Source organism: Dromaius novaehollandiae, chromosome 2 (genome assembly GCF_036370855.1).
Source record: "Dromaius novaehollandiae isolate bDroNov1 chromosome 2, bDroNov1.hap1, whole genome shotgun sequence".
NCBI lineage: Eukaryota > Metazoa > Chordata > Aves > Casuariiformes > Dromaiidae > Dromaius > Dromaius novaehollandiae.
This window is the reverse complement of record NC_088099.1, coordinates 117,686,743-117,701,564: the sequence shown is the minus strand read 5'-3', so window position 1 is coordinate 117,701,564 and position 14,822 is coordinate 117,686,743. Positions and strand designations below refer to the sequence as shown.

General features: G+C 42.5%; 2 protein-coding genes across 4 annotated transcripts in view; one reads left to right on the top strand and one right to left on the bottom strand.

Moving 5' to 3' along the window:
* Positions 1–7,483: 7,483 nt before the first annotated feature.
* Positions 7,484–14,822, top strand: part of SMCHD1 (structural maintenance of chromosomes flexible hinge domain containing 1) — an 87,863-nt gene continuing 80,524 nt past the window's right edge. The window contains exon 1 of one of the 3 annotated variants that reach the window (XR_010387907.1): positions 7,484–7,833. Coding sequence is in view for 2 of the 3 variants with exons in the window: in XM_064507260.1 (XP_064363330.1) it covers positions 7,654–7,833 (180 nt within the window). In the remaining variant the exon portion in view is untranslated. The remainder of the gene's footprint in view (positions 7,834–14,822) is intronic. The other 2 variants (XM_064507260.1, XM_064507259.1) reach the window with 2 other exon arrangements.
* On the bottom strand, positions 8,097–12,949 carry RACK1 (receptor for activated C kinase 1). Its single transcript, XM_064508051.1, is given in 6 exon segments — positions 8,097–8,696; positions 12,257–12,389; positions 12,391–12,505; positions 12,508–12,702; positions 12,705–12,832; positions 12,834–12,949. Coding segments are annotated over 6 exon segments (1,287 nt in total).

Genomic DNA, 14,822 nt, shown 5'->3' with positions numbered 1-14,822 from the left:
CATTTTTATGTGCTTGTAGGAAGATTTGCATGGTAAACAGTGGCCTTCAGTTTCTGAAACCTCTTCCAGGAACAGAAGGAGCATAGAAGAGAAGTCTCATACAGTTCTCTGCTTCCTCACTGCATGACAGGCTATTGATTCCCTAGCCAAAGTCCTATCAGAGGGGCATCTTCAGTCATACATTAGAAGATAGGTAGAGACTGCTGAGTCAGTCTGAGAAAACTCTTCAATAATTTTGCAGTCATCTTCTGTAGGCAATATGCTCTGCTAGTTCATGGGATTGTTCTAGCAGATGTCAATTTGCATCAGTAAGCAGCAAGATCCAACAGAAGAGCAGAATATTTAGATGCCATTTTGCTGCCTGTTTTAGACTTGCAGATAGATTAGAAATTTACTCTTAAGGCAATTTTTGCAGGAGGTAATTTCCCTTAACGTGAATAAGTTCACAGACTTGACAAAACAGTAGCAAGAGGGGAATCAAAGGAGTTTGTTATCAAAGGTCAGGTTTGACCATAGTAATGACAGTAAGCAGAGAAAAATGCTGTGGGTGTCACTTTTCATTCTATGATAATGTTAGTGCAAAGCAGCTGCTGCTCACATCAGATATTTGAGGAAAACCTGGATAAAAGAATCTGGTTAGAGGTCTTGGTAACATTTTGCATTTACAAAGGCTGCATAACCTGGCACAAAAGAATGAAAGGACAAATCCCAATCTCAGCTAGGCAGAAATCAGTTCCATGAACTCCTGCTATAAGAGATTCCTGAAGTCTCACAGAAAGCTTTGCCTGCTCTAGAAAAGAAAGATCTCCTCACAAACAGTATTTTTGGACAAATCTACTGAAATTTGCAGATTAATCTTCCTCTCCCAACCCCTTTACAAACTCTCATCCAGTCTCAGGGTCTTAAAGCAGCATAAATGTGGATAATCTGTGACACTGAGTATCTGCTTCTGTATTCTGTATTTCCTGCCTGTTGAAAGACTTTCTCTTTCTCTCTCTCTCTCTCTCTCTCTCTCTCCCTCTCTCCCTCTCTCTCTCCCTCTCTCTCTCTCTCTCTCTCTCACCTACGAAGTTGATCAGTGCTTCACTCTTGGATTTACAGATCAGGTTGCTCTGTCATGGAAGTTACCATTCCAAATCTTTCCTTGTACAGATGACATCCCCCTAGAAAAGTTTTGGTACCTTCATTCATCGGAAACAATGTAACAAGATCACTTTCAAGACTGTGTCACCACTAGCATAGCAGAAGCTCACAGTCTTTAGACTATGCAATACCAAGAGCTCTCTGGAAATTATTAAAATATTAATGCTTGAAAACATTAATCTTATTTAATCTACTGCTAAACTCTAGCAGTCTTTCCAGGATTTTGAAAGCCTGTGTTTACTTCCAGTGCTTATCTATTATGTAGTTATATCTGGTTTTCGCTTACTCATGCAAGAATCATTCATGTTTCTATCTCAAACAGGAAGAAAGTTTTGAGGGTTTGCTCCATGTCTATTCCCTAAAAAAACAATCATTTTGCATATGGGAGTTGACTTTGGTACTCGCAAGATACAGTGGATTACTATCAGATTTGTTTAAATCATGTTCACTTCATTTTTGGCTCCTGTCATTTGTCTCTGGTGAATGAGTAGCAAGAGCTTATTGCTAATTCACTTTTCACAGTGGTTCCTTGGCATTGCCCTGAAGAGACCCTGAAAGAGGTCCAAGACAATCCTAGGAGTGGCAAGTGGCCAGATTAAATCCTACAAATATTCTCCTAGTCTGGTCTCCTCCTTCCAAATATGGCTTTGAAAAAGGTGCAAAAAACTCTACAACAATCAGATATGGGGTGACTTGTCTTTCGATTTAAGCTCTTCCTAATCAATAATGATATCTTATCCACAGTCCAAAGTTTAATGATTAATTCTTCTCTCAACACTTCTTTTTTTCCATTTTGGATCTCCATTCTATCCATATAAATAAAAATATTTTTAATCTTGCTAAATTATTAATTCTGAGGACTTGGACAATATATTTCAGAGTTCAGTTAGGTGTTTTGTGAAAACTTGCTATCAGTTTTGAATGTTTTTAATGTAACTTCATATCCCTTTTTCTTGCTTTATGAGACAGAAAATGGAAGTTATTGCTTATCTTTTCTATTTTTACACTTCTAACTATTACATTTTCTCACCTCTTAAATAAATAATCCCAGTCTTATTAGACTCACTTACTACAACTAGTCATACTCTATTTCTAGTCATCAGGGTCATTATTTCAATTGGATTTTAAATGAGAATGTAGCACTATTTTTTTAACCAAGTACACAATAAACAGTGAGAACTTAACCGAGTTTTATCCATAATGTCCAGCTGATACAGCTAATTCGAACCATAGGAGAGTGAATGAACTGTTGTTCTCTATTTTCCATGATCACTCTCTGTCTTGCCTTCAATTTATTAAAATAGATTTTCATCTGTTACCACACTGGTCATTTAACTCAGAGCCTTAGAGTGTCTTCAGCAGTCTTCTCTGGACTTGACCAACCGAAAGTATTCTAGATTATATTTCAGAAATTCTGTCCCTTCAGTGGCTCACTCATTTTCTTTCAAGTTACTCAGAAATAAATGAAAGAAATACCAGGTAGCACTTTGGTAGCCCTCTTCTCCACATCCACCTTAACTTGAATATTACAATGAAAATTCATTGTTTATTTATATTCTTTGGCTTCTGCCTCTCAAACTGTTTTTTGTTTCATGTCAATGTTTTGTTTCTCACCTCATGGGTTCTGACTGAGGTATTTTTTGTAATGGTCCTTGTCAGAGGTCTCTGGAGTTCCAAATGTGAGATGTCAGGCTCCTCTTATTAGATATAAAACCTTTGTTACCTTAAGGAAAAGTAGCATCTTTTGTCAGGTCATTTGGAATTTATAGATCTGTACTCATAAAGTGTATGTAGGCACTAATATCCAATATCACTCAATAACCTGTGCCATTGCAACATGCCCTACCAGAGTGCCATGTGTTTTATTCTAGTAGAGCCACAGCAACTTTCATTACATGTTTACAAAATATTCACTTTCTAAAAATATCCAGTGCTGGAATTTAGTTCGTATCTTCACTTAATACAGAGAAATCAGATACTTAAATTCACTCCTTGAATGAATAATTTAGGTTCTAGGCTCAGGTTGGTCATAAATAAATTCTCCCAAAAAACTAAATTTCTGGGGCATCACCTGAAATATCAAGCAGCAACATGAACAAATAATTAGATACTCTACTGCTACTATTAAGTTTGAAAAACAGTAAAGTTGGATATTTGACTTTAAAATCCAGTAGGTCAATACAAGCAATTTTCCTTTCTCCATCAAAAAGGGTCCTTTCCCATAAGGACTGAAAAATGACTACTGAATTAATAGGTAATAGAACAAAAATAACTCACACTGCAGAATTAACAACTTTGCAACTGCAGGCACTCTTTACACCAGCTTGCAGATAGGCTAAATAACGAGGACCTAATCTTCATGCAAGTGAAGTTTCTGCATTTTAGACAGAACTATTCTTCCCCCCTTGACATATTTATTTTGAAGATAGATGAAAGAATTAATCTTTTCTTTTTCCAAAGTGATTAACATTCTAAAATGGAATTGCTGTCTCATGTCTAGAAACTACGCTTTACAAGTCTGCTGAGAAACAAAATCCTATTTTACGGAACTTGAAAAATAACCTGATTTGACATGCCCTGCCAATTTTCATCAAATCTTGATTTAGAGATGCTCTGAGTCACAGGTTATACACCTATCATTTTTTAAAACCCTCAGCAGACCTTTCCTGCATTAATTGGGTAGCATACATGCTCTTTGTTCTCACAAAACTCTGCAGCACTGAGAGTAGCCCACTACACAGTCATGCGTGAAAATTTTCTGTATTTTAAATCTTCTTCCTCATAATTTGACTGCATGATAGTTAAACATATAGTTCTTGCATGATGGGTTTTTTTTTACGTTGTTCATTTCTTAATGCCACTCCACATTTTATAGACCTTCTCTATACGTCTCCACAATCATCTTCTTTCCAAGCTGAGAGTCCTAATTTACTTTATCTGAAGCAGTTGCACTTTTCCAAGCATCCGTGTTTGCATATTTTCTAGATGAGCAGGACAGAGCATGGAGAACCGCATTCTTTTAGACAGTTTTGTCTTATATTTTGTGTCCCTCTCCTAAGAATGCTACACACCCTACTTAGTCCTTGACCACCGATAAGGATTTAGCCGGTATTTGTGGAAAACTTTATTATTCACCCCTATTTCCAGGTGATGCTGAATATACTGAACATGCATATCAATCAGTATTGATGATTTCTTCTTGCTTATGAAAGCAGAGCATTTATTTTTTAAACTGTTTCCTGTATTTTAACTGCTATTACAAGTGCATGTGAACTGAACTGTTCATCAGTGCTTTTATAGCTAAAGCCCATGTCATTGGCGTTATGTAATGGTATTTTTTTTGTACTGGTTTCTGTATAATCAGTGCAGAAATAAAAACAAAAAACAAAAAAGACTCCCCTTTCCCTACAAACACGTTAATTTCACACAACCCTTTAGGGAAACCTCACAGGAAGATGAGAAGAAATATCTTTTTGAAACTGCTGAGAGGAACAAAGAGATATGTAATGCTCTGGAGTTCAGAAGAGCAAGAGAAGATATTGAAGGAAGCAGTAACATTTATCTGTTTTTTGAACCCTAATAAATACTTTTTCTTGTGCTATATTGTCTGAGTTTCAGATGCCTGCTGCTCCAATAGGCTGTGTCTGATATAAGGTGTTGGTGCAGATATTCTGTGAATGTTTCGGTTCCTTCAGGCATCTGCTCGTTCTTTCAAGTTGTTGCAGTCACGAAAGCAAGGTAGGTCTCCAACATATAATTTTTATTATACTCTGGCCTCAAAGCCATTCAGCATAGCTCTGCAGCAGTTGCAAAACAAAAATGAAGAGGTAGGTCTGAGGGTTTTCCTGTTCGACATTTTTTCTCAGTTAATATCAGAATACCATTTGTTTAAACTAATGTGGATATATATGGTTATAGTCTCTTTGCAGAACATGTTGCCTTGATGATAATTCAGTTCTCTCAGGCAAGGAATAGGTGAGACATCAATTTAGTCCATATGACTGACAAAAGATGTAAGGCATAGTCACTACAGTGTCAATAACAGGGAAGTAAATACACATTAGAGAATGCAGTCCTTACATCCAGGAGTCAAAAAAGTTGGCTGTTACAGAATATCAAAATAATGAGAAGTTAGTGAACACACAATTTGGTACCCAAGAAAGCCTGAAAATAATTAATTTACAATTAGAGAAAAAAAATACTTGTTTAGAGGGCCTGAAGAAACAATGCCAATGTATGACACACATCTACCACATACATGAAAATGCCAAGAATGTGTTATGTCCCCTAGTTTCTAAAGTTGTACAAGCTGTTGTACAAGACAAAAAAAGTCACCCACAGATTAAAAAGTGGCTACAGATAAAAATGTTCCCACTTACTACATTTATGTATTCCTAGACCAGAGATTTCTCTTAGAAACAACAGCAAATTATGAGGGAAATTCTAAAAATGCTAACAGACCAATTAGTGTGTAGCCTACATATACACTTCTTAGATATGTTTGTAACGCTCAACTGACCTCATTGAAAGGCTGTGCATAAACTCAGAATACAAGAGCAACATTCAGTATGAAAGGATGAACTATAAGTGCAGCAGAAACACTCAAAGTCAGAATACATTCAGTTTCTCTCAGTTAACCACATCAGAAGTGTAAGCGGCAGCTGCAGGAAGTCTGAATACATTAAGTTGCGCTTTCTGAATTTCTGTCTCTAAGCTAGTTTATGAAGTGCAACCCAACTATGTCAGTGTAATTGTTTATGATAGGAAGAAACGCTGTTAGTCCGCCCTAGCATGAATCACAAATGTAAAGTTCTTGACAGTTTCCTGACAAGTATGTTTTGCTGGTTCTTTAAAGCTCATTAAGACTGTACTTAAGTATTTCTTGAACCACTTCATTTAAACTGCAGTTTTGGAGCTACTGCAGTCCTACCATTCTGGCAGTGGCACACATACAAAAGTTATTAAAGATTTGCATATATAGAAAAGCAAGAACTTCATTAGGTTTTAAGTTTAACTTCACAACTAACTTTTGATTGAAATCTGTTTCTAAGACTGAAGATAATAAAACAACTCTTTACTATAAAAAGTGTAATATGGCATTAAAAAAATAGAAACCTGCTTGTGGATCCTATTTAAGGATTGCACAGCCACTTCTCTTTTATTTACATAGTTCCTTCCACGTAATCTACTCAGCAGGAACTTAATCCTGATTCCACTGTCAAAAAACCATTCATCCTCTCTCTCTCAAAAAAACCCCAACAAAACTGACTCCAACAACTGTGAAGACTTGTCAATGCGAAATCATCAAAAAGACTATTCATAGATGGGATTCTCCAGGAATCGCATCATAAAGTTAACATTTAATCATAGTGTTATACTATTATCACAGCTAATAAAATGCAAAGAGCAAAGACAGTGGAAGTGCTTTGGGCAATGCAGTTCTCCGGACAGGCCATTTCAAACAAAATGAGTTTCAAGAAAGCCAGGTGCAGCCAGACAGCATGGATCTCGCCCACAGAAAGGACTGGTGTCCTGCAAAGCCCTCGCTCTGAAGAGATGAAGGGTAACAGAAGGAAGCGCTGGCGAGGTACTGTGATACGATCTTTGACACACACGCAAGCAAACTGAAAAGTAGAAACACCCTTCTTCTCTATTTTTACACATCTGTATCTTTGGTAGCATTTATTAGCTCTTCTTAAGGCACTCTACACAACCAGACGCTTCTGCCTGAGCACATGGCCGTGACAAGACACCGCTGAGGCTCAGCATCCACAGAGAACGACGGTGAGAAACGGGAAAGGGTGCAGTGAGGAGACACGGCAACTGCCAGCTGGCAAAAGCGTTTCAGGAGAAAAACAAACAGCAAAACACCAAACAAAAAACCACCGACTCGATGGCTCAGTTTATTTCAAGGAAGACGAAAGCTCGGCTGCTGCTTGCGACGGCAAGACTCAACCCAGCCGCTGCAGCCACCGCGAAGCGCGGGCACAGCCCTCGCCCGGCCGCCGTCGTCGCCTCCCCCGCGGGCGCCGCGCCGCCCACACGCCACCGGCCTGCGCGGGCCCGCGGTGGCGCGCTGCCGGGGAGGCGGGGCCCGGGCCGCCCCCGCGGCATGGCGGCGGGCGCCCCCTCCAGGCGCGGCTGGCAGCGCAGAGGCGGAGCGCACCCCCCCGCCGCCTCTGGGGACAGCCGCGGCCTCCCGCCTCCGCCTCTCGCGGCCGGGGCGGAAGTGGCGCGGGGCCGCCGAGCGGGCGGGCGCGGACTCGTTCCGAGTCGCGGCGCTGCGGCACGGTTTCGCTTCCGGGCCGCCCCCGGCCCCGCCCCCGCCGCGCCCCTCCCTTCCGGGCCGCCGCCGCGTCGGCCCGAGCGCCGCCGCCGGGCTGCCCCGCCCCCCGCTGCCGCCGGGCGAGGGGAGCAGCGCCAGGCGGGGGAGCTCGCGGGCCGGGCAGCTCTCTCGCTTGCGCCGCCGCCATCGCGGCCGGACGGTTTCCGTCTCGTCGGCTCCCCAACATGGCAGCGGCGGCGGGAAGCAGCCGCGGAGCCCGCAGGCCGGTGCTGCTGACGCCCCGCGGCAGCGGCGACCGCACCGTCTTTCTCTTCGACCGGCGCCGGGCGCAGGCGGACCCCGACGAGAAGGTGCTCAGCTACGGCAAGGACAACTACCGCGGCTTCCGCAGCGCCGTGTGCCAGGTACCGGGGCCGGGGGGGGGGCAGCGAGGCGGCGGCGGCCCGGGGGCTGCGTGCGCCCTGTCCCCGCCGAGGGGGCGGCGGCCGGCGGGGCCGAGGGCGCCGCGCGCGGACCCCAACGGCCCCCAACGGCCGCGCGCGGGCCTCGCGGCGGAGGTGGGGGGAGGGCGAGGGGGCGGCCGGCACGTGCCGAGGCCCCGCGTGCGCGGGGCGCCTCCGCCGGGGCCGCGCGGCGGTGGCGGGGCGGGCGGCCGCCTCCTTACCGCTCACTCGCCGCCGGGCGGGTCGCGCCCGCCTCGGGGCCACTGTCGTCGCGCCGACGCCCCGCGAACTTTGTTGTCGGGACGGACAGGAGCGGCCGTCGAGCAGAGGTTGCTCCCGCCGGGGGCCGCCGTGAGCGGCGCGGCGGGGCCGGCGAGGCCTCGCGGAAGCCCCCGGTGCGGCGCGGCGGGACCGGCCCCCTCGCGGAGGTCCGGGGGAAGCGGCGGCTGCGGAGCTCCCCCACGTGGCCGCGACGGAAGCCGCCTGCCCGCGCCGCCGGGCCCTTCGCCTCGCCGCGGGGCCGCTACAGCCAGGCCGCGGCGAGCTGCTGCCTCTTCCTTCTGCTGTCCAAGGTGTCGGACGCGAGCGCTGGCTGTCTCCTGCCATGAGATGTGCCGCTCACCGCCTGAAGTCCATAATGGTGGCAGCTGTTCAAATAAGTTACCTACTTTGTCGTCTTTGCTGTTTCGGGTGTCTTTTATCCCTCTTTTCCTTTTATTGCGCAAAACGCGAATTTGTTCCCTCTCCAAAATTCTTGGAGGTGGAGGTTTCTTTTCTCTGTGCGTGCTGTGTGCTCGAGTCTGAAATGGACTTCTGACTCTCGCCTGTCATACCAGTAGGCATCGCCCATTTTCTGTCATGCTTTTGTTTACTGAGGGAGTAACAAATGCCATAAATCTATTAGCTACCTGTGTATCTTTTTATATCGTGAGGCATACAGGAGAATCAGTTGTAAATTATACACTAATTTAATCTGATAAAGCATTCTGTTTTAGTTCCTTCATCCAGTGTGATTTGCACTTTGTTCTCTAGGCTATACGTTCCTGGAGAAAATTGTCTAGTTTGTTCTATGTTTGGACAGTGTGTAATATAATAATCTCTTACTGTGGTGGAAGCTTTAAATTATCAGTGTCAACAGAAATGCCTGTCGTACATGTCTAGCTCCTTCTTGGATAGTTCTCTTATTTCAGTTTTCAAAGTGGTATATTCATTTAGAGGTGCTGATGTGTATTATTATTTAATGTACTAATACTACTCAACAGTCACTTGGTTATCAAGTATTGGCACATACCTTTTATCTAATTAGTGTGCTTAAAGTTTATAAGTTCAGAAAGAAACAAGTAACTGAATGGAATAAAGAAATTGATACACTTTATGTGACATAACATCCTGAAAAGTTAGGCAGCAAAATGGATTCATGGCATTCCAAGAAATGACTTAAAAATAGATGGTCCTTTAGTGCATAAAGTATACAGTAAGATCGTAGCTACCCAATATACCGCACAAATGTACACAATCCCCTTTTTTCTCCATTTTCATGGAGCATCGTTTTGGGGTTCCTATCTGCTATGGGTACCTTCAGTAGTATTAACGATTTCTTCCAAGAATATAGCAGTCTTAATGGGTCCCCTCTCTCTTCCCCATCCAAACTGTATCGGGTGACCTTCCAGAATCACAAGGATAATTCACATTTTCAGTGTTCAGGGCAGATGCGTTGATGATGTTGATGTGTTGATGACCCATCTTTTTCATTAGTTTTTGTAATTAATGGACTGGGTGGGGTTAACGCTGATTTGCAACTTGTTATGGACAAAAGAAGCCTTTCTTTTCCTTGCTCATTGTGTGCTGCATGCTCCAGTGACTTCCATTTCCATGCAACTCCACAGTGTTCAGTAGTTCACAGAGCTTTTGATATAGCTGTAGTCTTATACAGAAATAAATCATCATTGTCACTTCTGACAAATCTTGGAGACAGACAACTTCTGAGTTTTCTTATCTCAGAAAATGTATTAGCAATGTGGATTCAGCATTTTGATGTCGGTAGGCAGACCACTCAGATGTGCAACTTTGTGTTTGAAATGTCTGGCGTGGCAAAGCAGAACTTGGTGTGTTTGTGTTTGATGTCTGCGAAAACAAAAGTCAAGTAGAAGTCCTTACCATGTCAAGACCCTAATCCTTATCGACTACCCTAGTGACCATTTCAAGGTGTTGAAATCTTAAGGATAATGCGGTTGGTGCTCTAAAACACCTGTGCAACAAGGATCTCACATGAGCGTTGAGATCCCCCTTGGAGAAGGGTCTTCTCATAATAGTGTGTTGACTTTCTGTGAGTTCAGAGTTGCCTTCATCACAGCTAATTTCAGTGTGGTGACTGTTTACTCATTGCAGCTTTTATTATCTTATGTATGGGACATCCAACACCAAATGCCTGTCAGCGTGTCTAGGTAGATTGTTTGACATGATGAGCAATGCTGGTACAGTGAAAACTTTCAGGCTTAGGTCCAAGGAGTGTGATGTCTGATTTGTGGCACAGTAGTGGAGTATGGGATGTTCTTGTAAGACTTGGCATCTCAGTGTCTCTTGAGTGTTTTGCACAGTGTATGTGTTTCTCCAAGTGTTTTACTCTGAAGTGCAATATTTCTGGAATCTTGAAAGTTGCAAATACTGTTTCCAAGAAGAAGGTGATGATTGGATTAACGTGACTGAGGCAGACTTTGCCCAGTTTATGGTGCTGAAAACTTACCAGGGAAGTGATGAGAGTTTGGAAAGAAACATTTAGTTGATATTCAAAACAGCTCAAAGCTTGCTTAAGAGGAGAGAGAAGCAGAATGCCATATTCACTTCTCTCCAGGTAAAGTTATTAGAGACCAGCTGAGTGCTTGATCAGGCAAATACAGTGTATCTAGCAATGTTGGTTTCCAGCCTTACCCTGTCAAGTGAGTAGTTCAACCTCAGTACAGGCTCTGCTTTAAATTTACTTTGGCCATTTGTCATGCAATGGAATTATTCTACTGTAGCAGCTAGGGTACACATGCATTTTTTAGACTGCCGACTGGTCTGTGGGAGTGGTAATGTCTCACAAAGGTGCCAGAAATGTATTAAGTTGGAACCATTTCCGTCGTGAACATCTTCCTATGGCATTAGAGAATGGCTTTGGCTATATCTGGCCAAACTGGAGTTAAGAGAATGGTAATCTTGAAAAACAGTAAGATTAAACTGGCCTGCAACATTTGAGGATCCTGAGTTGAAAGTAATTACATGCCCAAAGGCATGGTCTTAGGCTGCTACTTCCTAAGACTTCTTGCACTTTTTTCATATTATGAAGAGAAGGTAAGTATGGAGAGAAGGTGCTGCAAAATAACCGATTTTTCCAGATAAGATGTTCAGTCACTGAGAATTGGTTTAAGGATCTGATTCATTTCTTCTCAATCTGTTGTCATATAAAATATTTCTGCTTCGTCATTAAAATGTTCTTTATTTAGTTTTGAAACTTTCATCACCTCATGAATAATTATTGTCACCTCATGAATTTTGTTATTATTTCCTAAAGACAAGTCAATACATGACAATGTGGTTGGATGTGACTTTAGATACAGATAAATTGTTTTAAGTGTAAAATGATTTTAAAAATCTTATAAAGGAGGACTGGTGCAAATAGGCTTCATTCTTCTTCCTTGTGATCAATCCTAAGAGCAGAAACCTCTTAATTAAAAATGATCTGATAGCTTGACTGTTTCATTTGAGCACTGTAGAACACAGGTGGAGCAATCTTGTAATTTCAGTCCCCAGAACTGTGAGGTTTGGAGGTGAAAAAGTGAATTAAATAGGGAGTTTCATCTCTTCTTGGGAGTACTATAGCTTGTACACCTTCCTGTCTCTTTTTTTAAAGAGAGGCCCCACTGATTGTCCTGGGTTTTTTTTTGGAGTATAGTTTGAAAATATTTTTCTGCAATTAGAGGAATGGACATAAGCTCTCTTTGTGGCTAATGGCAATCCCTGATCCCTGCTCAAGTTGTCTAGCTACACAGTGAAGTTTGAACACCTCAGTTTGGTGTTAGACTACTTGAAATTTTTCCAAGTGCTGAAAGCCATCACAATGCATTTTAAGCAATAAGTTATCTGTGTTGAAAATGCACAGAGGCTTTGCTACATGCACAAGGGTATTTGAGAGGCTTTGGAATGTACCAGTATAGCTAATGCTCCTAAAACTAGTGTTACTACTTAAATATGAAGTGAATGCATTTATAAATGTTTCTTTAAATCTTCTGAAGCTTTTCTTCATTGTAGTAACCCCATGATTTGAAGAAATGTATGCCTGCATAGAAAGCAGTAATTTAAGTAAATATTCGAAATTAAGACACCCCAGTAAACCAGAGTATTTTGCTTTAACACAAAGCCAGTAGTGGTCGGGGCTGAAGCACAAGGTGTTGATGATGTCCCCTCTGTCAAGGGTGTACAGGTGCTCCTCTTCATTCAGGTCCCAAAACATGGCCTGGCTGTCCTTGCTGCCAGAGGCACCCACTGGGTGAGATGGTCACTGTGTTGAGGTAGCCCACATGCCTGATGTGGCTAGTCTTCAATTTGCAGTTACCCAAGAACTAAACCTTCACCAGCTTGTCCCAGCCACAGAAGAGATGATGGGGTGGCTGTTGTTTGGGGAGAAGTGCACACACGACACTCAGTCTGCATGGCTCTTGTCCTGCACCATGTACTTGCAGATGTGCAAGGTCTTCCAGAGCTTGATGGTCTTGTCCCTAAAGCCTGAGATGATCTGGCAGGCATCAGACAAGAAGGCCATGCTCAGCATGTCCTTAGTCTGGCCACAAAACAGTGGGTGGTGGTGCCTGTGATGAGGTTTCAGAGGTGCAAGGTGCTGTCCTAGAAGTCTGAGAAAGCAAGCTGCCTGTCAGAGGAGATGACCACATTGCTGACAAAGTGTGAGCAATCACACAGGGCTTGCACACATGATGGTCTTGTCATGGGAGGCAGAGAAGATCCCGTCCAGGAACTGCAGGGTGGTAGCAATCTGCATCACCCAGCCACCATGGATGCCACACGGAGTCATCTGCTCTGACATGGTGGCAGCAGGGCTGGAGGATGGCAGCGATTTCGTTGGAGGCTCTGGTCTGGTCTCGTCCAGCCATGTGGAGAGATGGCAAGCAGAAGGAGAGAAAAGCAACTAAAATAGATACTTTTTAAACATGCCATACACACACAAAACAAGTTTTTCTTCAGGGGCGGGGAGTAAGTAAGTTGAAGATACTGTAAGGCACTTCTAAGATGCAATAGCCAACATTCACACTGAGGTTTTTTTCGAACGGTATCGTATGGGATTTCAGTCTTCACTGAAATGCATGTGTATAGCATCTTCCTTTTTGTTACTCCTATTTTAGTGGGAAGAGCGTGTAGTTTGCATACCTGTGTACACTCTGGTACGTTATTAAAATGTATGTGTTGACTGATTCAGAAGAATATGTGTTTTTTAAGTTCTTGCTCAGATTTGAGTAATGGTGATATAATAAGATGCAGAGTCTCAGCATTCCTTTCACATTAGTTATCCAGGGGCAACTTCTTGGATGTAACAAAGTGTTTTTTGCATTCCAAAGGTGGCTTCCAAGTTGCTTGTTACTTTAGCACGATGGCATACAATGTATTTTCCTGGTGGAAGCTGTATGGAATTGATGTCAAATCTTTGGTTGATAACTCCATTCATTAATATTCATGATTGTGCTTTTACAGACAATTGCTTGTGAATTTCTGATGAAAGTTCCTGTGTTTGTCTGGACTCTGAACAAGTCTACTAATGACAGCATGCTCTCTGCATCAATTTTAGGGTCCCCAGCTTCTTTTAGCTTGTTAAAGCACTAATGAGTATGCAAATCTTGAAAAGACACATAGGTTAACTCACTGTTCTGAACAAGATTTCTTAGATTTATGTATGCAACCATAGAGAACTTCTGCCGTGTAGCTTCCCTCTGTTCTTTTTCTCTTCGTTTTCCCATAACCTCGTAAAAACTTTACTGGATCTTGTGATATGTAACAATGTTCTTAATGTTTCTATTGAACTATCTATCTGCTTCACTTCTTAACATCTTTGTTGATATCTCCTTGTAAATATTTAGAACTATATCAATAAGTTTCTCTATTTTCAGAAATTCAAATAATGCAAAGTACAGGGCACTTCAAGTTCTGCAAATTTAATCTTGTGTAATTTGTTCTTTGGAATATGGTCACTGAGATCGTTGGAGAATGTTTCAGAACGCTGATGTCCATTGCTGGGTTTTGCCTGTACTTTTTTTTCAAGTGACCATCTGCCTAGAAAATATGAGCTACTGGATATGCCTGTATTTCTGTAATATATGGCTTCTTGATTTGAGCTCCAGCTAGCATGCTTAGAAATAATTTCTATCTGTTTTCAATGCAACTGCTTTTCTAGAAACCTTTGGAACCCCTATCTTTCTGTTGGTGTCCAAAGATGTTTTATGTTTCTTTTGTGACATTAGTCAGAATTTGAGTGAGCTTACCTGAAGATGATTCTTATCCTTCTTGCTCCACTACCCTGTGTGCTCTTACCATCATCATCATCTGTTGGGGCTAGCTGACCTGTCAGTGTACTGGAAAAATTTATCTGGTTAGCACTCTTATGGGTTATATACAGTTGTTCTCCAGTACTTCTAGCAAGGGCTTAGTCTCTACTTAATCTGTTAATATCCTACTATTTGTAGCTGCTAATTTGTATGAATGAACTTAATATTATTTAGTTGTACAAATAATTGAGAGGCATGTTAAAAATGCCTCACTGTCCAGTAAGCACTACTGAAAGGCAATTCCTAGTTTGAAAACAAATCTGTGGTTTGAGAGTAAAACCCTCTTCCTTAATTATAGTTCCATCAGTTTGTTGATCGAGTAAGCCTCTTCCAGTTTGAACTGATAATTCTCTTTTTAACATG